This window comes from Ictidomys tridecemlineatus, chromosome 15 (genome assembly GCF_052094955.1).
Source record: "Ictidomys tridecemlineatus isolate mIctTri1 chromosome 15, mIctTri1.hap1, whole genome shotgun sequence".
NCBI lineage: Eukaryota > Metazoa > Chordata > Mammalia > Rodentia > Sciuridae > Ictidomys > Ictidomys tridecemlineatus.
This window is the reverse complement of record NC_135491.1, coordinates 35,622,492-35,645,538: the sequence shown is the minus strand read 5'-3', so window position 1 is coordinate 35,645,538 and position 23,047 is coordinate 35,622,492. Positions and strand designations below refer to the sequence as shown.

General features: G+C 56.7%; 1 protein-coding gene across 1 annotated transcript; it reads left to right on the top strand.

The window, feature by feature from the left end:
• Positions 1–404: 404 nt before the first annotated feature.
• On the top strand, positions 405–21,708 carry Pllp (plasmolipin). Its single transcript, XM_005318221.5, has 4 exons — positions 405–665; positions 17,509–17,682; positions 19,443–19,565; positions 20,837–21,708. Exons 1-4 carry the CDS (start codon positions 531–533, stop codon positions 20,951–20,953), a joined length of 549 nt encoding a protein of 182 aa, XP_005318278.1. The 5' UTR covers positions 405–530; the 3' UTR covers positions 20,954–21,708.
• The last annotated feature ends 1,339 nt before the right edge of the window (positions 21,709–23,047 follow it).

The window sequence follows — 23,047 nt, the reverse complement described above, 5'->3', positions numbered from 1 at the left end:
AGCGGTGTTTGGAAGTGAACGCCGTATCAAGACATAAAAGGCACACCCCCTTCTCCTGCCCAGTTTGCCCAGACACCGCCCCAGTACTCGGAGTCGCGCAAGAGATCTGCTCCGTGTCCAGAGAGACGCAGGAATTCTCTGGAGGACACACAGCGCCCTAGAAGCAGAGGGGAGAGTGAGTGGTCCACGCGGAGAGCTGCGTCGCCCCTGCCACTGGCCAGGAGGACACCGGGGAGCAAAGCCGCGAGATAAATGCGCAGCTGTCCGTGCTGCGTATCTCGCGGACTCCGACCTCAGTTTCCCACAATGGCTGCAAAGGAACTGGGGCGCTGGCCCGGCCGCGGCGAGCTGAGGGTTAAGGGGGCGGGTCCGGCGGCGGGGGCGGGTCCCGGCTCGGCCGCACCTGGCGGCTCCTGCTCCCGCCCGACGCCTCGCGCAGCGCCGGCAGCCGCAGGGGAGCCGAGCCCCGGAGCAGCGGCACCCACTGCAGGAGGGCGGCGACCGCGGCCGGGGCCACCTCGGGAGGCGACATGGCCGAGTTCCCGTCGAAAGTGAGCACGCGGACCAGCAGCCCCGCGCAGGGCGCCGGCGCCTCGGTCTCGGCGCTGCGCCCGGATCTGGGCTTCGTGCGCTCCATCCTCGGGGTGCTCATGCTGCTGCAGCTGGTGAGCGCGCGGGCCCAGGGGTTGGGGGGTCCGGTCCCGGCCTCCGGGTCTCGCGAGCGGCGCCACCTCTTCGCTCCGGGTGCGACCCCAGCCAGGCTCCCGCGCACCGACGCGCAGTGCCTGCTCCCGGGGAGCCTCCAAGGACCGACCCCCGGTATCACCCTGGAACCCTCTCGTCGCGGGACGCCTCCGTGGCCATGCCTGCGAGCAAGTGCACGGTGCGCCCAAGTTCAGGGTGCTCACGCCTCAGCGCCCAGCAGCCCCGCCCCAGGTGGTCCCCAGGGCCACACCCGAGCGCCCACAGAACCTGCGATCGCCACGCACCACTCTCTCTCCTTGCGTTGTCTGCTCTTTTCTTCCCTGCCCCCACTCTGTCAGGACAGTGCCCACAGCCCTCCAGGGGACCCACGTTGAGTGGGCAAAGTCCACTCTCGGCCCCCTGCTGCCCAGCGACCGGCACTCCGCGTGGCTGCGCTCCAGAACTCTGCCGGTCCCGGCGAGGGAGGACCGCCCTGCCCCTGGCCCTGTGGGCTCCCGCCTGGAGCCAGCCCCTTCTGGCTTCCTCTAGGTGACCTGCCGGGTTCCAGCCGGTTTGGCTGGCCTCACGGGGCCGAGATAGCGCGCTCAGGCAGGGGACCGGGATTTGTGGGAAGTCAGAGGCCAGACTCCCAGATCTCGGCGCAGATACCGAAGGCCCAAGGGAACGCCACCACCCGCCCGTCCAGTTACAGGCCTGGAGTGTTCGCTTTCTCCCACAGCACCCTCCTGGGAGGGTCTGGGGACCCGGTGGCTGCCCCTGTGAGAGGGATCGCCACTTGCTGAGGGTCCGTAGTCATAGATGACCATGGACTTAGAGGTGGGCGCCGATCACTTTTCCTTTATCATCCAGCGAGTGGGTACATCCCGCCGCCCCCCTCGCTGCCCAGTGCTGGCAAGACGGCCAGGCACTGGCTGGAGATGCGTGTTCACCCTGGTGCCTAGCCCTCCCGGAGATAGGTCTCCTCCTCCCACCCGCTTAGAGAGCACCCACCTCCACCTGGGTCCATGCTACCTCTAGTTCAGGATCCTCACCTTTCCCTTTATGGGCCACCTCCCCCACCCTGCCTGGGTTTGTTTAAAATGCTGATCCTTGGACCCCACCCCGGAAAAAATGTGGGATTGTTATTTGAATCTCAGGAAGTGCAGCCTGAAACCTACACGGTGAACTCTTCTCCCAGAGTTTGGGGGGTTTTGTTTTGTTTTGTTGATTTTTGGTGAGAATATCTGTCCTGGGAGGTGACCCTCTTCCAGGGCTAATTTAAGTCTCCTGATGGGAAAAGCCACTGACCCCACTACAGCTGGAGCGCTCAGCTCTGGGCCCTTGGTGGGAGCCTGATGGACCATCGCAAGGTGCCCTGGAGGAGGGAGGGCTTCCTGGAGGAGGTGGCTTCTGAGCTGGGGCTTCAGGGGTTTCTGAGGCAGAGATAGAGAAAGAGTGAGCCAAGGGCAGGGCACTGTGAGACCTAGGCTTCGGGAACTGAGGGTTGAGGGAAAGTCGGGAGTCTAGCAGGTTGAGGGAACCGGAGCTGAAGTCTTTCTCTGGTGTGGTCCCCTGTGTGCATCCCCAAGGGGTCACCAAGAGTCATAGACCTTTGCAGAATTGGGAACATGGTTCTAATGGCAGCCTTAGGGGATCTTGGAGCAAATTGGACAGATGATAGGGTGGCTTGGTGCATCCCCAGGGTTAACCAAGAATTTCAGGGGACAGGAGCATTTTGCATTTGAATAGTAAGAATTGCATGAGGGGGATCAAAGGAACTGGTGTGGGCTGCTGTGGTTTGAAGGGACCCTGGTGGCTTGATGATTTGGGGGTCCTCTGCAGTCTCGGGACTCCTCACAAGCTGTGGACACTGAGGTCTAGGTAGGACCCAGAGTCCTGTGGTGGAGTTTCTGGGGCCACCTGCTCTCAGGGACTCCATGTGAGGGTCCTGGCCTTCCTTGGCCCCCAGCCCTAGGGCTTTGGTCCCCATCAGAGTTCTGAAGACCTGCACCTTTTAAAGCCAATCTGCTCTTTGAAGAAGCTGCTTCCGGAACTGTTTCCATGGCAATGGATAGTTCCACTGGGCCTGAGACAGGGGGTTTACCCAAAAGGCACCACCCTCTGCTCCCCCCAGTCAGGTGCACACTGGCTCCAGGGCCTTTGTCACCTTTTATTCTGCCCAATTTAAAGGCGAGGACACGGAGGCCTGGAGGAGGTCCTCCGTCCTGGACCTCCCTGCCCTCCACCCGATTGATTTTCCTGGCTCGTGCCTGGTTATCAGGCTCGGCTTTGCTCCCAGGAGGCTTGGGGGCTGGAGCTTTGGAGGGAGCATCGGCTTTGCTCCCAGGAGGCTTGGGGGCTGGAGCTTTGGAGGGAGCATCGGGGAGGCCCAGAGTGCCTGCCCCCTGGGGATCAGAGAAGGCTTCGTGGAGGAGGCAGCAAGTGAGAAGTGCACTCCCCACCAGACCCTCCGCGCTTCCAGGACCTGGTGGGTTCCTGGTGTGATGGGAGAAAGGTCGGGTGGCTAGGAGGGTCCCCAGCTCCTCGAGCAGGAGATATGTCCTTCATCCAGTCTCCTCTGTGTCCTGCGGAACCCATCTTGCTGTGAGTCCCAGATGGCTGGTGGTCACTGCTTTATGCCACCTCTCTCTCCCCATCAGTCTAATTCCAGAAAGAACGTTAGGTCTTAAGCCATGTGAGACAGAAGAGTTGGGCTGGGCTGTGGCTCCGTGGTGGAGCGCTGGCCTAGCATGTGGGAGGCACTGGGTCTGGTTCTGAGCACTGCATATAAATAAATAAATGTCCCCTGACAACTAAAAAATATTAAAAAAAGAACATATTTCTAAGAGGTGATGGTTTGGAGGGAGGAATTGACTTTAAAGATAGATTTTTAAAAAAAGATCACAAATCTACAGTAAGTTTAAGGGTATTGGTTTATTGTTGCCTAGTAGCCTGTGCAAAAAGGGAAACATGAATTTGTGCAAATAGTCTCTAAAAAGGAGTCAGGCAAAATCTAGAGACGGCTCTTCTGGCCACGAAACCTGGAGTCCTTAACGCTATAATTCTTTGCATGGTAAGGAAGGAGAGGTCTGTCGTGGACAGTATGGTTCACTGGTGCTTATGGAAGCCCCTGAAGCCATTTTAGAATAAGTATAAAGTAAATTCCAGTGAATTACCCATCTCTTTCTTATTTTTAAGTCCTCCCAAAGCTCTGGGGAAGAAGAAGATCTTATCTGCTGAGAAAACAGGCTCAGAGAGGGTGAAGGACCTGTCCAAGGTCACACAGGAGAGAGTAGCAAACCTACCACTGAGGCTTTGGGAAGCCTAAGCCTGTGGCTCTGCTCCGTTTTGTTTGGGTAGCTGGGGTTCTTGGGGTGCTTTGGAGGAGGAGCAGGACTTCAGGAAAGGAGGCTCATTTGGGGCCTTTAGGGAGAGTTTCCTGGCAGGGCGGGCTCTCAAGGTGTAGGTGTGTGAAGTAGGGTGGTGAGAACGAGGTTCAGTAAGACTCTGGCTGTGCAGAGCCCTGGATTGCAGGGGTGTCCTGGAGGCCCAGGAGGCGAGTGGTATGAAGGCCCTGTCACAGGAGGGCCATTTGCCTTTGGCTCCCATGACCCTTCTCTTACCCTACCTCCTGGGATTAGAGGTGCCACAGCTTCCCAATTTGCAGGTGAATAAACATGTTGACAGCCTCGCCCGCGGCCAGGTGGCCGGTCCATGGAGCTGGGCCCGGAGCCTGGTGGGCAGCAGGCCTGGCGGGACCGCTCCACAGCGGGCTCTGCTCCCTCGGGGCTCGTGCTCCGGGACCTCCCGCCTTTCCCTGAGCCTCGGTGGCAGTGGTGGGTCTGGAGGAGCAGGGAAGGCAGGGCTCACCCCGATACAGTGGAAGGCAGGACTCCCAGGACATGACGTCCAGGGAACCATCGTGCCTTTGAACTTGAACCTCTGGGTCGCCAGCTCGGCCCCCTCCAGGCTGTCCCCTTCACCCTTGAGCGTTAGAAAGCGGCTCCTTTGGGTGGCCCTGGCTCTGTCTGCAGCACCAGCAGCGGCCAGCGACTCTCGGGGACAGGGGAGGGCCTGAAGGCCCACCACCATCTCCAGGAAGGGGCAGCCAAGGCTGATGGGTTCAGAAGGTGACAGCAGGGGTTGGGGGCCTTGGGGTTGCCGTGCTGGGGACTCCAGGGCCTTCTTTGACACTGAGCCCCGTGGTGGTGCAGTGACCTCAGTGTGGCCTTCCAGGACACCCCCCCACCCGCTTCCTCCACCCCGGCCCCACGGCCGAGGCCCAGGTACCGCTGTCCCCAGCCCCTGCCTCCTGTGGCGTGTGTGTGTGTGTGTGTGTGTGTGTGTGTGTGTGTGTGTGTTGGGTTGGGATTCAGGTGGTTATATGAGCACATGAATACATCGTCCTTAAAAATAAAAACCTGGACAGAGAAGGCTACAAAGTTGTCCTTGGGTCACCCACCCTTCTCCCTATGGGGACAACTATTTTGGAGGTTTTTTTTTTTTTCCCTAAGCATTTTTAGAAGCAGTGATGATTTTATTGATTTTACTCTGTGTCCCTTGTTTCCTCTGTTCACACTGTCTTTGAGGTCTCTTTGTGACAGCACTTCCCTGTCACCCTCCTTCTAACCTGTAGGGGATCCCACGTCAACACCACCGAAGCCGCAGCTCAATTAGCTGGTTCCTGGCTTTCAATTGATGGGCCTATGGTGGGTGTTGTGTGTGTGTGTGTGTGTGTGTGTGTGTGTGTGTGTGTGTGTGTGTGTTCTGGGGATTGAACTGAGATCCTCATGCATGCCAGGCAGGTGCTCCGTCACTGAGTCACATTCTTCGCCGTATTTTACTTATTTTGAGATAACGTCTCACTAACTTGCTGAGGCTGCCCTCAAACTTGTGATCCTCCTGCCTCAGCCTCCCATTGAATCCACCCATTGTGTGTGTACTGGGGATTGAACCCACAGGGGCTTTACCACTGAACCATGTCCCCATCCATTTTTATTATTTATTTTGAGACAAAGTCTTGCCAGGTTGCTGGGGGTGGCTTCAAATTTGAGATCCTGCTGCCTCAGCCTCTTAAGTTACTAGGATTACAGGTGTGCAACACTGTGCCTGGCTTCCTTAATTTTTTGGGGGGTGTGGGTATTGGGGATCAAACTCAGGGGCATTCAACCTCTAAGCCACATCCCCAGCCCCTTTTTGTGTTTTATTTAGAGACAGGGTCTCACTGAGTTGCTTAGCACCTTGCTATTGCTGAAGCTGGCTTGGAACTCATGATCCTCCTGCCTCAGCCTCCCAAGCTGCTGGAATTACAGGTGTGTACCAGTGTGCCCGGCCTGGCTTCTTTAGTTTTTAACTTTTAAAATTTATGTTGTGGTGCTAGGGATCAACCCAGGACCTCAGAGGTACTGAGCAAGTGCCTACCTCTGAGCTGCATCTCCAACCCTTCTTTAATTTTTTTCCCCTAAGTATGTGATATGTTTACAAAGCTCAATGGAAAACGGTACTGTGAGAACTACCTGTCCCCTCTGGTGAAAGCTGACTCTTTCATGCCTACTCAGTTTCCCATGTTTTATTTTATGACCTTATTTAAGATGGTTTATGCAGTCGGGCGGTGTTGCACACCTGTAATCCTAGAAGCTCTGGAGGCTGAGGCAGGAGGATCACAAGTTCAAGGCCAGCCTCAGCAACTTAAGGAGGCCCTTGCTGACTCTGCCTCAAAATAAAAAATAAAAAAGGGCTGGGGATGTGGCTCAGTGGGTTCAATGCCCCTGGGTTCAATCCCTAGTACCCCCGCCAAAAAAGTATATGTCAATAAGGTAGACCCCCCTGCTTCTCCCTGTCTACCAAGGCTCAGCCTGCCCACAGGCCTCTGCGTTTGCCCCTGTTCATGCCTGAAACATGTGCCACAGGTCTTTTTATCTTAGTGCAGGGAGCCCATCACTTCCTTTTGGGGCTCCAGTCCTGTGCCCTTGTGCAGCCCTGGAGTGACTGGTGAGGCCATCCCCTTCGGCGACAGACACCTAGGTGTTCCCTTCTTTGGCTGTCTCACATCTCTGCCGCAGGGCGCGGTCCCACCTGCACCATGCGCCTGTGTGCTGTGTTTCCAGAAGTTGCCTGTGGGGTCAGAGGGTGTGTGTGGAGATTGCGAACCGGCCTCCTTCGAGGCCACACCCATCCTCCTGGGGAGGTAGGTGCCTGGTCCCCCAGCTGCTCTGCACGGTGATCTGACTCACTTCTGGATGTCCCCCAGGCTGAGTGGCCAGGAGGGCAGGTCCGCGCTGTGTTCTAGTCCTCTCAGGAGAGAGGTTGCTTTTTTTTTCCCTAAGTGCTGGGGATCGCACTCAGGTCTTCCCGCAGCTGGGCGACAGCCCTACCCCTGAGCTACACCCTCAGCCCTTTCCATTTTATTTTGAGGCAGGGTCTCACTAGATGCCAGGCTGGCCTCGAGTTTGCAATGCCCTGCCTCAGCCTCCTGAGCACCTGGGATTCTAGTGGGCACGGCCTACCTGGCCACCTTTAAAGAAACATTTCAGAGCCATTTGTATAAGACAAGGTAATAAAGAAGTTCTACATAGAAATTGGCAGGTCTCGTATTATCTCTGTTCATCCCATCCTGCAGGGTCACGTGGAGCAGATGGCCTCCGTGTGGCTAGCGTGTCTGTGGCTCCTGTACAACACTTTAAAATACTGTAGTCCCGTTGCCTGTGGTGGTGCATGCCTGTGATCCCAAGAGACTCAGGAGGCTGAGACAGGAGGATTGCAAGTTCAAGGCCAGCCTCAGCACCTTAAGGAGATTCTGTCTCAAAATAAAATAAATAAAAAATTAAAAAATAAGAAGGGCTGGGGATGTGGCTCAGTGGTAGAGCACCTCTGGGTTTAGTCCCCAGTACCACAAAAGAAAAAAAAATAGTTCCCTCTTATACACAGGGATATACCCTAGACCCTGGAGAAGACTTTTGACTCCAGATGAATCCTATAGATATTGTTTTCTCTCTGCATAAATAGCAATGCTAAAGTTTAATTTATAAATTGGGCCCAATAAAGATTGACAATAACTAAGAATAAGATAGAACAATGATAGCAATATACTTTAATAAAAGTTATTTAAAATTATGAATTATTTATTTCTGGAATTTTTCATGTCATTTTTTTCTACAGCTATCTGAAAAAACAGAAAGCCAACCCATAGATAAAGTGGCGATGGCTCCAAAGGAGAGCGATGTACTGGGGAGACCAGCCTGTCTGTCTAGGACATATTAACATTGTTACATATTTGTTGCATTTAGTTTTAGCATTATGTTACAGTGTCCAGGTTTCCCAATATAAGTGACTTAAAAGTTTCATTTTAAAATTAGCTTCTTTGGGCGGGGTTTTGGCTCAGCCATAGAACGCTGGCCTAGCACATGCAAGGTGCTGGGTTTGATCCTCAGCACCACAAATAAATAAACAAAATAAAGATCGTTTTAAATAAATAAATAAAATTAGCTTCTTTGGCTGGGGTTGGTGGCACACACCTATAATGCCAGTGGCTCAGGAGGCTGAGGCAGGAGGATCACAAGTTCAAGGGTAGCCTCAGCAACTTATCGAGACCCTGTCTCAAAATAAAATATAAAAAGAGTTGGGGCTGGGGCTCAGTGGTTAAGTGCCTTTGGGTTCAATCCCCAGAAACCCCTGCCCACCACCAAATTAGCTTATTTGTGTGATATGTACAAGTCTGTCATGGGGACACCTTAAGTAATCAAGACACATCTGTGAAATTCCAACCTTCAAAGAAATCCAGACAGCAGCTCTACATGTAATGGTGGACCATCTTTAGGGTAAGTGAGAAAAGCAAGGTGCAGAAAGGGTGTATAGAGTGTGACCATTTGTGTGGAAATACACGTATAGGACATACTTTTCTGAAAGAGTGAGTGAGTGTGTGTGTGTGTGTGTGTGTGTGTGTGTGTGTGTGTGTGTGTAGTCCAGATAGTTTGTGGATATGGCAAACGCTATGAGGACAGTGTTTGAATGCCTCCCAGGCCCAGAGAGGGAAAGGCACTTTGCCCCATGTCACACAACCACAAGCAGCTCAGTGTCACTGGCCCAGAGCTCGGTGTCACTGGCTGGGTGTCTCAGGTGATTCTCCCACCATCTGTAAGAGGAAAGAGGACATTGGGAAGGGACAGGGTCAAGCCTGAAGCTGTCCCCTGTGGTTCTCTCCAGGTGTGACGGCTCTTGACCACTCCCCAGTTGGTGACTTGGTTGTGGTGGAATTCACCGCAGTCTGGGGTCCCGATTTCCCACCCCTAGCAGGTCTGGGGGGGCCACACCCTGTGGCTTTGCGGAGCACAAGGAGTGGGGTGGGAGCTGTGTTCCTTGGCAGCCCCGAGAGCCCAGCCCTGATACTCGTGGAACCCTGATCCCGGGCCTCGGCTCTGGGCTGGGTCAGCTCCTCCTGTTTGCCCAGGGAGGAGCGGCCGCTGTGTGGCTCCAGGTCCTGGAAGGCAGGGAGCCAGGGCGGCTGGGCCTGCAGCCCTGAGCTGCCGCAGAGTGGAGCAGGGCCTGCTCTGGAGCCGTCCGCTGTCATTTGGTGGGAAGGCTGGCGTCAGACACCAAGGGAGCTTTTGACATCTGTGGGGGCAGTGGAAAGGGGACAGCAGCCCCTCCTTGAAGCTGAGCAGGCCGACTGGCTCAAGGCCACCCAGAGCTCAGTGCCAATATCTCTGCAAGTCTGGGGGACAGGGAGGAGCCCCCTCCAGGCTGCCTCGGCCCCCAGCCCCCAGCCCCCCGCCCCCAGCAGGTTAATGGAATCCACGCGCTTCACGGCTGGTAGGAGCCGGCCTCTGGGAATGCTGAGGACGCAAGCCTCCCGTTATCCTGGCCACCCCAGGGTTGGGCTCTGTCCCTGTCCCGGTCTGCTCTGGCCTCTGGGCAATGATGCTTCTCGTCTCCAGGGGACTGTCCCTCAGCAGAACTGTCCACCCTTTACCCCTTACTGTGTATGACCAGGGGCCAGGGCCAGGACTTCTAAAGTGCCTCAGTTGTCCTCATCTGTGAGATGGGCCAAATGCTTCCTTCAGGGAGACCTGGGCCCTGGGGTGGGGCGCCCTGGGGGCCTGGCCGGCTGGGTGAGGGGCTGGGGTCGGGGGTGCCCCAGAACTCCCTGGGTCCTTTTCAGGAGTGGAGAATGAGGCCTTCCTGGGAAAGCTGTGTGTGTCTGGAGAGATCCTGGTGCTCGGTGCTCCAGAGGGCACTGTGGGGTGAACCAGGGGACCCTGAGGGAGGGAGAGGAGGAAGGGATGGGGGCAGACAGGGATGTCCGGGGTCCTGCCAGTGTCTCCAGGGAGCCAGGGGCTCCTTGGGGGTGTGACTCACAGAGCCCCCGGCTACGTTCACATCTTGGGCCCCTTGGTCGACCCCAGAGATCAGCACGGGAAATGGGGGTGGGGTACGTAGGGGGCCGCAGGAGCAGGACGCCGCCTTGGCTCTGTCGCACACTGTGCGCGTGGCTGGCCACTGGAGAGGTGCGTGGACAGTTCTGCCTCCGGGATTTCACAGATGCAGCCTCGGGAGGGACACATGCTGGGCTGCTGCTGCTCACGGGCAGCCTTGGGCTGGACCAGGCCCGGGCCTCGGCCTCCATCTTCCTCTTCCTGCCTCAGCGCTGAGACGCAGGGCCCGGATGGGTCTCACCACAGGCCACACCCTGGCCACCGTCCCTGTGGCCTTCCCTGAGCCCAGGACCGCACCTGGTGCAGGTGACTGGTCTCTACGCCCACTTTGAGATGGCAAAGGGAGGCACCGCGGGTGGGTGGTGCCTTGCTGGTGCCCTGCTCCCTGGAGAGCTGGTGTGGTGACACCAAGGTTCTCCAAGGTCCGTGTCCCGCTCGGGAATTCCAAGGTGCCTCCCCTGCCCACCCTTCCCTGGCCCAGGAGGGGGTGGCGTGTGGTGGTGTTGTGGCGGGTCCAGGCGCCTGGAGCCTCTGTCCCCTGCCCCTTTGTCTCGTGTGACACAATGGGTGGCTTTTTTGTTCCCATAAAGTCCCTTTCAGTGTAGGGAGAAGGGCCAGGGTGGGGGCGGAGGCAAGGGCTGACCAGGCCAAGTCCTGAGTGTCCTCAGGCTGCCCAGATGTGTCCTGAGAGAGGGGGAACCCCAGCAGGGTCATTGGTCACCCCGGGCCATGGTTTCCTGGACGATACTGTTGGGAGAGGGCATCTGGGGGATGTGGAAGGTATTGCCACTTGTCCCCTGCTTTCCACCGTCAGCAGTCAGTGGCCCTGGCCCTCACACTCTTTCTAAAGCATTTGGTTTAGTTGCCAACACTTAAAAATGGTAGCCAGGGCCTGGGGTGGTGGCTCAGTGGTAGGATGCTCGCCTAGCACACGTGAGGCACTGGGTTCAAACCTCAGCACCACATACAAAAAATGAAATAAAGATTGTGTGTCCACCTACAACTAAAAAAAAAAAAAAAATGGTAGCCAGGCACAGTGGTGCACACGCCTGTAATCCCACCAGCTCAGGAGGCTGAGACAGGAGGCCAGCCTCAGCAACTTAGCAAGGCCCTAAGCAACCTAATGAGACCCTGTCTCAAAATAAAACAGAAAAGGGACTGGAGACATGGCTCAGTGGTAAAGTGCTTCTGAGTTCACTCCCAGTACCCCATCCCACCCCAATTTTTTTTTAATGGTAGATTTCACATCAACATCCAGGTTCCTAATATCCCTTGAGGAATTAGCTCTGGCTGCCCCAGGTCAGACGCCCGCTCTCCTGCCCCAGAGGCCTCACTGGGCCCTCCAAGCCCCCAGGAGCGGGGATCTGTGCTTTTTGATTTACTTCCCACCAAGCCCCGGGTGACCTGCTAGCTCTCCTTCCACTCACAGCAAGCTGTGGCTTTTCACTTTTTCTCTTACCTTTTACCTGTATCACACCTGTGCAACAGCCAGGATAGGTCTAACCCGCTGTGCTGTCCAAGGAGGAAAGCTGCCAGAAAGGCTAGGTGACTCTCCCAAGGCCACACAGCGAGTCCACAGAGCTGGACCTGGAAGTGGGGTCGAGGGAAGGAGAGTTGGAATGAAGCCTCTGGGCCACAGAGGACGCAGCCTGGCGCCTGGGGTTGGGGGAACCCCTCCTGGACAGGAGAGGGCTTTGGGCCCCTGGAGGAGGCCTGTCTGGGAGAGGGTGGCATCTCTGGGGGATCTTGGAGGACCTGGGACTGCCTCCCTGTTCCCATTGGCAGGGAAGATGGGCCTGGAGGGTGGAGGTCCACCAGTCCTCAGGAGGCCCTGGGGCAGGGTGGGGCTTCTGGGGCCCCCCCACCCACCAACTGACTGGCTTGTCTACACCATGTGGCCAGGCCTGTGCCTGGCTCGTCACTGCAGCCTCCTTGTCCCCAGGAGCGACACACAGGCTGCCACCACCTCAGGAGAGCAGGTTGAGAGGAATGGCTGTGTTCTTAGCCCTCAGCAAAACGGTGACACTAGAACACAGTGACAGTTCAGCCAGTGCTGGGCCTGACCTAAGCACCTTGCGTCATTTACATCTCAAAAGCACCCACCAAGGTGGCACTTGGTAAAGCCCAGAGAGGTTAAGTAGCTTGCCTGATGTCTCACAGCTAGGGAGGTGACAGGGCCCCAACATGAACCCAAGGGGCCGACAGGCCAGCCCTCGTCAGAGCTGGTGGAAGGCAGACCCCGGCCCCTCCACAGGCTCTTGAGCTCTGAGAAAGGTCTTAGCTTCCGGGGCTGCCGTGATAAAGCTCCGCAGATTGGATTGAACAGTAGAGACTCGTCCTCCCACAGCCCTGGAGCAGAAGTCTGAAATCTGGGAGGTGGCAGGCGGTGCCTCCTGGAGGTGCCTCCTGGAGGTGCTGTGGAGGGTCTCCGAGCTCCCTCCTCACTTCTGGTGGTGACCAGCAGTCCTAGGCCTCCTCTTTGGGTGGGTCTTTGTGTGCAGAATTCCCTGTTCTCCTGTGTGTGTGTGTGTGTGTGTTTGCACACGCGTGTGTGTATGTGTGCACTGGGGATTGAACCCGAGTGCTCTACCACTGAGCTATAACCCCAGCCATTTAAAAAAAACTCTCGAGGCAGGGTCTTGCTAAGTTGCCCAGGCTGGCCTTGAACTTGCCATCCTCCTGCCTCAGCCTCCTGAGTGGCTGGGATTACAGGCCGCCCCATGGCCCCTGGCCCCAGTTTCCTGGTTCTTATAAGAACACGGTCATTGGATGAAAGCTCAGCCTGATTCAGTGTGACCTCACAGGAGGTCGGTGACCTCTGCAAAGTCCCCACCTCCACGTCAGGCCGAGGCTAGGACTGCTGCAGGCCACCGAGCTGCCACTCCACACGCAGCTCAGGACAACCGGGAGGACCTCCCCCAGAGTCATGGAAGGGCACCTGTCCCCAAGTCACCAGGACAGCCCCTGAGGACGGTGGCTGGCGGGAGGAATGGCTCTTGGGCCAGGCGTTTGTAACGGGTGGCGCTTTGCTGGCCGTGTAGGTGGTTTTAACGAAAACCATCTGTGTTGCCCGTTGGTTCCAAGTTCTTGGGCAACAGGAGGTTCTGGGGACGTGTCCTTTTTGACGTTGCAGTTCTCGTTTAAAGAAAAGTTTCTGAATCCAAATTCTTCAGATTTTCAGGGGGAAAAAAGTCCGCCCCCCCCAGAGCTCCAGAGGGTTCTCTGTTTATCCGCGGAGCCTCTCTCAGGGGACACTGAGGGTCTCCAGGGAACTTGGAAGGAGGGGGAGGAGGAGACGTGGGGTGTGTGTGTGCGTGTGTGTGTGTGTGTGTGTGTGTGTGATGCTGGTATACCTACAGAGAAACTCGGGGACAGACGGACACAGAGGTGACAGTCACCCACACAGGGCCCTGTCCTACCCTTTCCCAGGAGCCCACATGGCTCCCTCATGTCTACCCTCCCTCACCTCCTTGGTCTTTGCCCACATGTCACCTCGCCAGTGAAATCATCCTTGACCCTTTATCTGAAATGGTATCAGTGACCCCATGCCCCCTCCCCACTGCTGTCCCCCCCTTTTTTAAAAAATACACTTTTTAGCTGTTGATGGACCTTTATTTTATTCATTTACATGTGTTGCTGGGAATCGAACCCAGTGCCTCACTCGCGCCAAGCAAGTGCGCTACCGCTGAGCCCCAGGCCCATGTCCCATTTTTTGGCACCAGGAACTGGACCCAGGAATGCTGAACCCTGAGCCCTCTTTATTTTATTATTATATTTTTTATTTTAAGGCAGGGCCTCTCTCCGTGGCTGAGGCTGGCCTTGAACTTGTGGTCTTCCTGCCTCAGCCTCCCAGTGGCTGTGTGGGGTTGCAGTTGTGTGCCACCAAGCCTGGCTGTCAGCTGGGATTTCCCACAGCCCTTGCATGTCCCCACCTGCACTTCACTTCTTGGGGTGTGTCTGGCTGTGCCAGCTTCAGGGGAGCAGGGCAGCCCAGGCTGCCACCGGGGCCCAACAGGAACTAGCCGAGTGGATGGACCCCAGGAGAGCACACACCGAGAGGCCTGGGGGGTGTTGGGTGGGAGAGCAGCGCTCTGGGCGGAGGGGCCTGGGCGAGGCCCTGGGGCAGGGGCAGAGTCAGGGCCTTCGGCCTCCCCCTGCCTCAAGCTACCAGCCTCCAGGGCCCTTCCTCTTGTGGGGTGAATCCCACCACAAGACAGTGGGTCCTTGCCCCAGCAGGAGGGGGTTCTGTGGTCCCACCTGGGGGTCCGGGGAGACTGGAAGCTTCTGGAATTGTGGCCTGGGGCTCAGCTCCCCTGGAGGACCACCTGGCCAGCGAAGTGGTCAGCAGGTGTGAGGGTGCCCTGCGACCTCCTATGTCCCGAGCAGGGTCTCCCTAGGTCCTCTGCTAGGGACTCAGGGACCAGGAGAGACCAGTCTGTCAGGTTCCCATGCAGGAGTGGACCTTCCTTGTTCTAGGACAAACTGAGGTGGCTCTCTGGCTGGGAGCCAGCTGGGCGGGAGGAACAGCAGACATTCCCCGGGCTTATCCACCGCCTCATCTCCGCCGCATCTTTGCTGATCTGGAAAACAGGGGTGGGGCCGGCGCGCTGCACAGGACGGGGCAGGGCAGGGACGGCCCTGCCCTTGAGCTGGCTGCAGTGCCCCCAGGTTTTACACATGGCTCAGAAATACTGTGTGACAGGGTCCAGGGAGGGACAGAGCTGGGTTCCAACCACCCTGGCTTTCCCCCACGGTGACCACAGGTGCCTCTCCTTCTGAGCTTCTGATTGGGAAATGGGGACAACAGAAGACTCAGTGAGTTGACGGTGGGAATCTTTGTAGCGAATGAGACACTCCCCAGGCTGGCACAGCCGCAGGGACCTGGGAGGTCCCGGTGAGGAGGCTGATGGTGACAAGATGGCGCTGGAGGCCTACAGGGGTACAGGAATTGCACCAGGCATGCTTAACTACTGAGCCCTTTTCATTTTATTATTGTTATTATTTTTTTTTTTTATTTTAAGACAGGGTTTGACGAAGTTGCTCAGGGCCTTGCTGTGTGGAACTGAATTGGGCTTCTCTGGGTTTTCAGTTCTCTGCATTGTCTAACTTCCTTTGAGACAGCTGGAGTGTGGCCACACAGTGACCTTCGGGGCCCGTAGGAACTTGCTTTAAATAAAAGCTAATTGTCCTTGATGTGCCCAGTTCTCATGTGGAGAAGGGGCCACCCGAGCGTGCTGCTTCAAGAGTGTCTGTCCTCCCCAGAACCGTGGCCTCCCAGCGCTGGGTCTCCCTGCCTCCCCTCTGTGTCTGCTTCAGGCAGCGTGACTAAAGATGGAGGTTAAGGGGATGCTGTTTGGAGACAGACTGCCCTTGGCCTCCCTGAGGAGGGCTCTGTCCCCAGGGTGACAGGTGAGGAAGGCCCTGCTACTGTGTAAAGTGGGCCCCTCGGCCACCCCTTATGGAGGTCCTGCAGCTAAGGCTGGCAGGATCCCGGCAGCTCCCCAGCACCAGGAGACGGGGTGCAGAGCGCCCAGGGGAGGGACCCTCCGTGGGCCTTCCTTAGGCATTGGGGCAGGAGCAGCCCGCAGGTTGCTATCTGTCTCCCTCCGTACCACCCAGCAGGGCTGGGCAGGGACACTTTCTGACCCCTTCATGGATGAGCGTGGGAGGCCGTTCTTTCCTAAGCGCGTGTACTGAGCCGTGGGCAATGGAGACACTACAGGGCACCAACACGTCCCTCGGGTGTGAGTGCTGGGCAGAGCTCTCTGGAATTTTCCAGGTGGAGGTGCTGGCCCATGTCACACCGCATAGCAGGGGTTTGAGGCCCAGCCTCTGGTGCCCAGGCCCAGCTTTCCACCTTCCACTTCTCTGGGAGGCCACGCTCCCACTTCGAGAGAGAGAAGGGCAGTTCCCAGAGGGGCGCTGGCCTCGGGGCCAGCTTGGCTGCAGCCAGTCCTGTCTGACCTCCCATGTGTAGGGTCCCAGGCAGCTCTGGCGGGGCTCTGGGTCAGGAGCCTTCAGGTGAGCGTCAGCAGCCCCTGGGCAGTGTGAGCAGCCAGGGAGATTGGCTCCAAAGCCCAGCGGCCGGAGATGGGTTTGCTCCTGGCACACTTCTCTGGGACCCAGCTCCCCAGGGCTGCCCACTGTCCAGGGGAGAACAGGGACAGCCCCTGCCTATGTCTGACCAGCACAGGAGCCTTTCCCAGAGCCCCACAGAAGACTCTCCTGTCCCCTTGGTGGCCCGGGGGTTCCAGAGACTGTCCTCTTGGAGAAGGGAGGATGTGCCAACCTAGACATTCTCAGCCAGCCTAGGAGAGTGGGAAGGAGAGGGAGGCCGGGCCTGGCCACACATGAGACCTTGCCTGACATCCACGTGTGTGGACCTCCTGGGCCCTGCCTCAGAACAGGCCCTCTGCTGGGCCACAGTGCCAGTGCCGCGGACAGCTCCCCTGGGTGAGTCGGCACACCTGGCCAGGTAGAACTCCCCGTGCCCGGAGGGCTGGGGGTGTGTGGCCAGCGGGCCTTGGCCTCTTCTGGAACACCAGCAAACATCCTCTGGTCCCATTTACATATGTGAACCCACGTGTAAAAGTGAGCTGATCCAAGCACGGAGAGGCTACCAGCTTGCTCAAGGTCACACAGTGGTCAGGGGCGGGGCTTAAGCTAGGTATTGACTCAGTACCTGGCACAGCACGCACCACCGTCCTGGGGTGCTCAGGCCCATCCTGACGCACCAGAAGGACAGAGGGTCCTTTGGCTTCCCTGAGGCCCTGTCCTCTGTCAAGACAGGGATGGTGACACCTGTAGGGAAGGGCAATTGGGAGAGTTGGGGGCAGGGGAGGTGTTACGGCTGGAGGCCATCTAGAGGCCCTGGTTCTGTGCTGGGACTAGCCGGGAGGGGGATGCACGGAATGTTCTTTTCCCAGCTGGGAGACTGAGTGGCTGGCCCTCTCTCAGAGCTGGTGCCCTGATGTTCTCTCAGCAGTTTTTCCTGAGCCCCTCACAGGCCCGACCTCTGTTGGGAGTTGTGACCCAGCTCCAGCACAGCCATTGTCCCACCCCAGGGAGCTCAGTCTGGGGAAAGTGACGTTACTGTGGTCTTGGGTGGTGGGTGCCCGGGGTTGGGGACAGGACAGCACAGAGGAGGGTTCTGGAACCCAGACGCAGTAGGCAAGGTGTCTTGGAGCCCTTATCATCTTCTGCTGAGATGCCAGTGTCACCCACGGCATGAGGACTGAAAAGAAGTACAAGTGACCGGGCACAGGTGACCGCGGGAGCCAAATCAGTACTTCTTGACTAGATGAGAAATAAGGCCATGGCCTGGGGACCTGGTCTGTGGCCTCCAGCCGGAGTGGTGGGAGATTGGACGCAGTGGTCCTGTCTTGCCCCCCAGGTGCTGGGGCTGCTGGTGTGGGCCCTGATTGCTGACACCCCGTACCACCTGTACCCGGCCTACGGCTGGGTGATGTTCGTCGCTGTCTTCCTCTGGCTGGTGACAATCGTCTTCTTCATCCTCTACCTGTTTCAGCTGCACCTGAAGTTGTACATGGTGCCCTGGCCACTCGTGGTAAGTCTGAGTGGGGGCCCTGAGGGTGGCTCTGGGCTCCCACCTCTGCCTCTGGGAGCGGCCATGACAGTACTGACCATGAGGCCTTCTCTAAATGAGCAGCAGCAGGGTCGATGTCCTTACCAGAGGAGATCAGGCGGGTGTCCCAGGTTTGCCGAGGTCAGTCTTAGCACATCTCCCCGAGGCCCCCCAAGAGCAGCCGTAGGAAGTACCCTGGCCAGACACAGAGCAAGCTGCTGGGTTTTTTCTTCTCTGACCCAGAAAACCCCTGCAGCTGGGGTCCCAGGCTTTCAGTGAGCCAGGCACGTGAGGGTAGGACGGCAGCTGGGACTAGGCAGCATTGTTTGCAATTCAATGACTTCTCAACCGAGGAAACGTGAGTCATGCTAGGGACAGAATGGGCTTGTTAGCGCCTGACATCACAGGCAGGAGCTAGGCAGGCTTTGCCATGGTCGCTGGGCTTGCAGTGTGTCCCAGCCCCCTGCCCCATGCCCTGGGAGCCGCTAAGGCAGGCACTATTTCTGTGATCTTGGACCTTTTATAGGGTGGAGGCCTCCCTCGGGATTCCCTGGGATGGGGCTACATGGCCAAGCAAGATATGTGAGTGAGCTGGGCGCAGTGGCCCACGCCGGTAATCCTAGCAGCTCTGGAGGCTGAGGCAGGAGGATCTAGAGTTCAAAGCCAGCCTCAGTAACTTAGGGAAGCCCTAAGCAACTCAGTAAGACCCCGTCTCTAAATACAAAAAGGGCAGGGGGTGTGGCTCAGGAGGTTCTGGGAACCCCACATACATATCTGTCCACGCAGATCCCCCATTACTGGGCTGGACCCTGATATTCTGAGATCGTTTTGGTTCCTGGCAGTGTAAGAGAGGGGACCCTACCCTTGCCCATCTAAGCAAGTGCTCTACCACTGAGCTCTGTCCTCAGCCCCGAGATCCAATCAACATTTTATATAAAATTTAAATTTTCAAATGAAATCTAATTTTAAAATGTGGATAAATTTTAAAAAATAAATGGGACAAACCTGATGATTGAGGACTATTAGTTTGAAGATGTAACTGGCCCTAGGGTCCAAGCATTTGGGATGTGGGACTGAGACCTGGCTGCAGTCAGCCCAGGCCCCCTCCTGCCATCTGGAAGAATATTCCACCAGGAGCGTCTGGGTCCTCTGAGGGCCTGACCCTGACATCTGTTCTGGGCCTTCAGCCTAGTGTGTGGCCAAGAGAGAGCCGGAGATCCCCATCCATGGACTTGGGGTGTATCTCAGTTTGTAGCCTGCTTTCCTGGCATGCGTAGTAAGGACCTCGGTTCAATCCTCAGTACTGCCAAAAGAAAAAGGAAAAAAAGAAAAAAGGTCCCTCCCACTGGTGTGACTGACCAGCCACAGGGCTAAGCCCTGAAGTGGCACCAGGGAGGGCCTGGGCTTGGCCCTGAGCCCACGTGGAGAAGCGGCTCTCCTCGGGTCTCAAGAGCTGGGTTACGGTTGGGCCATGCTGCATGGGGAAGGGTTTTGCCTGTGGCTCTGTGGCTTGGGCTGCCCTGGCCTGGTCACCTGGGGCCTCTTGACCATTCCCTCTCTCAGCCTTAGGGCTGTTCTATGCTGCTTCTATGCTGGCTTCCAGGTTGACCCCATGGGGACTGTGACCCTTGAGGCCCTTTTCATAGGACAGGCCCACATTCTTCCATCCCACCCTGGGGGTGTGCCCCCTGGGAGCCAGGAGGTTCCCTCTGTGTGTCCTAAGCCTTTCTCCCCTCCCCCAGTTAATGATCTTCAACGTGACTGCCACCGTTCTCTATGTCACCGCCTTCATCACCTGCTCTGCAGCAGTTGACCAGACTTCCTTGAAGGGCTCCCGGCCATACAACCAGCGTGCAGCTGCCTCTGTGAGTATGTCCCTTAGGGTCCCCCCCAGCAGTCTATAGCCAAGGTCCCTCCTCCACAGAGCTCCCTGGGTCTGAGGCCAGGCACCGGCCACCACCTAAGTATCTACCACCTACATCTCAGAGGGTCCCATGAAGAGCCTGGCTGCCTTCAGGCTTCCTTAATGAACTCCAGGACCTGAGGAGCGAGGGGCTGGTGGCGTTCAGTGGTAGAGAGTTGGTGGGTATTCGCGGAGCATGTTCAAGGCCCTGGGTTCAACAGATGCTTGGGAACGGTTTGTGGTGGCCAGTGGCAGCTTTGAATCACTGTGGAACTCTGCTGAAAATCAGTCGTGCCATCCTGATCAGGGCCACAGGCTCCCTTGGAGAATGTGCTGAGGACCCGAGACCCCTCGCCCTTGGGTTTCGGCCGTACCTGGGGATGTTACAGGTTCTCCCGGTAAGGCCAAACTCAGGCCCCACGTCTGGTGGCTGGTAGAGTGAACCACACAGACGCACACACCTGTCATGCTCCACTCGGCAAGGCCCTGAGGAAGAGGAAGGGCCTCCCCAACCCTTTTCACAGACAAGGACACATTGGCTCTGGGAGGTTAAGGGGCCTGCCTGGGGTCATGGTCATGTCCAACATAGGGCAGCCCTTCTGTGTCCTCACTCTTCCTGGTGAGGGTGGTTTTGCAATCAGTGAACTTGGCCACACCTGTGGAGCGTCTGAACGCAGACACAGGTGCAAACATAGAGGTATGAATTGGATCCAGAAAATTTCCACGCGGCTTTGTTTTTGTTTGTTGGTATGCAGGAGTTGAACCCAGAGGTGCTTAGCCACTGAGCCACGTCCCCTGGGGGAGCTTTGAATGTACCCCACACACACACCTCGGTGCTGGGTCTCAGAGCCAGAGCCTCATGCGTGCTGGGTAAGCACGCTACCACTGAGCTCCACCACCCACCTGAATGTTACCTTTTTAAAACTAAATGCCTGGCTACGTGTCCAGTGGCCCTCCCTCACAGTCACTCTGGGCAGGTCGAGGTTCGTGGTGGCCAGAGCCCTGTCTGACCTGACCTTTTCCTATGCTTGAGTACCTGTTGGCCTCCCCAGACCCTGGCTCCGCAGCCCCCTGCCCCGGCTGTCCAATGGGCCTAAGTACGAGGGGTCGTGGCTGCCAGACTTGCTTGGTTGGATGAGGGGGCATCCGAGGAGACCCATGTGCTGGTGTCACGGTCACCCCCCAGCTCCCAGTGCGGTGCTGACCAGCCACCTACCGCCTTTCTCCCTGCAGTTCTTTGCCAGTCTGGTGATGATCGCCTACGGAGCCAGCGCCTTCTTCAGCTTCCAGGCCTGGCGAGGAGTGGGCAGCAACGCAGCTACCAGTCAGGTGGCTGGTGGCTACGCCTAGACCCTTGTGCCTTGGCCTGCCCTGGCTGGCCAAGCTGCCGCTGGGTCACAGTACAGGGCCATCAGCAGACCTGAGCCTGGAGTCCTGCGTGAGTCGGCCAGCGGGGCTGTGCTAGCCGCTCTCCCTGCCCAGGGACCAAGTGCTCCCAGCACTCCTAGGGAACAGGCCCTCGTTGACATGTGGCTGGCAAGAGCCCACGGCTGAGCTCCTCCCCATCCCCCTTATTCAGCAGAAGGTGACGGGGGATGAGGGCCTCTCGCTGTCTCGCCTTGTCTTCCGAGGACTTCAGCGTGCGAGGCCGGCTGGGCCCACCCTGCACACCAGCACTAACTGCACTAACAGGCTCCAGCCCGGTGGCCCGCGGCGCCATAGCTGTAAGCTAACAAGCCACACCTGTGAGCAAGCCCAAGAGCCGTTCTGACTCCTTAAAACACAATTCTGATCCCCTTCCCCAAGCCAACATGTCACCTGTTGGGAGACATAGGAAGAACTGATTCCAGACGTCCTGGTTATTCAACGCAAATAGGTTCCAGGCGATTTCTTGATGACAAACCTCTCCAGGCGCCCTCCCTGGCCCAAGCCCTCCCTTTGGGAAAAGCTGACACCCTGTGACCACTTCCCCCCACGCTGTTGATTAGGCACATGGGACTTGGCAGAGGGAGGGAAGTAGGACCTCACCTGGAGAGTTGTCATGTGGTTGGTGGAGACTTTTGTTTTTTTTTACAAAAATAAAGACAGAACTTATTTGGAAACAACGGGGCTTCATGGTTGTCAATGTAAACTCCAGGAAGCTGCAGGTTAAGACTACGCCAAGGTTCCAGGATGTGTCTGTCACAGGGCAGCTCCAGCTGAGGAGCCACTCAGTACTGCCAACTAATGTCCCAAGGGACCCTGCCCATGCTTCCTGACTGCTCTGCTGGAGCAGTCCTGGTTGTGCCCTTTGTCTGGGCACAGGTTTCATAGCCCGTCCTTTTATTCTTAAAAGTGTCCTAGAGGCTGGAGGCGTGGCTCTGCCTTTGTGGAGCCTGTATTTGACCCCCAGGACCACACTGCAAAAGCCAAAAAAAAAAAAAAAAAAAAAATGAGCCAAGTTTGGTAATTTTAATGTATCCTACCTCAAAAGTCTAGGAAGCCCAGAGAGGATGTCGCGGTGGCTGGCCGTGCTACATACTCAGAGCTGGTGGACGGCAGAAAGGATGGCAGTTGGGTCCTTTGGAGCTTATTTTCCTAACATTTTAAGGGAACATCCCCTAGGTGCCAGGCCAAAGGCTTTTTCTAAGTGCCTTTTGGCCCTTTTTAAAGAAATTGGCAACAATTAAAAGGTAGCTAGTCCAAGCAGCTGTGGAGCAGCAGCTCTGGCTGAGGGATGAGGGTCAGGCTTGATGACCTGGTATAATACTACTCTCAGGTTGCTGGAGTTTGAATAGTAAATTATAATCATTTCAGGATGAAGCTGTAAGATGAGTTTGGTTTTAAGGAAGAGCAAGCCATTTTGAAGCTTAGAGAAAATGAAACACTAGGCAGCTACAGTCCACTCTCCTGTCAGGTCTGATAGTCTAAAACACAGCCTGTCTCAGGGGGAACATTATAGACTGCAGCTTGGTGACTGCTGACCTAGGGGTGAGGAGTCCTCAGGGAGAGGGGTGTTTGGCCCTCTTCTGGGGCTGGACCAGAACGTCAGTCTTCTCACTCCAGGCCAGGGCTGAGCCCCATCAAGGAGGATTGGGCATCACAGTCTAAGTTTCTATGTGGACTGATTTCTAGTTTATTTTTTTTCTAATTTATTTAAAAAGAAATCAGCAAGCTGACTTAAGCTCCCATGGGCTTGCTTTTTTTCTGAGTAGAAAGACTGAAAAGAGCAGTTTGCTTTTCTTCTCATTTTCCATGATTTCATCTCTGTACTTGTCCACTTGCTCTTCTCAGCTAGGACCACCAGATCCTACCACGGGTTTCCGACATGCCTGGCCCGTGGTGGGTGGTCCTGCTTACAAGAGGAGGAAGGAAAAGCAGGCCCAGGAGAGGTGGCATTTAAAAAGCTGGTTCTGGGAGTGCCTTTAGTTTAGAAGGACCAAAGCAATAATAACCGGATGGCAG

Bases quoted from the DNA above. Each gene is read 5' to 3' on its own strand.
- Pllp (XM_005318221.5), top strand. From the start codon at position 531: ATGGCCGAGTTCCCGTCGAAAGTGAGCACGCGGACCAGCAGCCCCGCG. The intron at 17,683-19,442 runs GTAAGTCTGAGT...CCCCTCCCCCAG, and splicing joins TGGTGCCCTGGCCACTCGTG to TTAATGATCTTCAACGTGAC. The intron at 19,566-20,836 runs GTGAGTATGTCC...TTCTCCCTGCAG, and splicing joins ACCAGCGTGCAGCTGCCTCT to TTCTTTGCCAGTCTGGTGAT.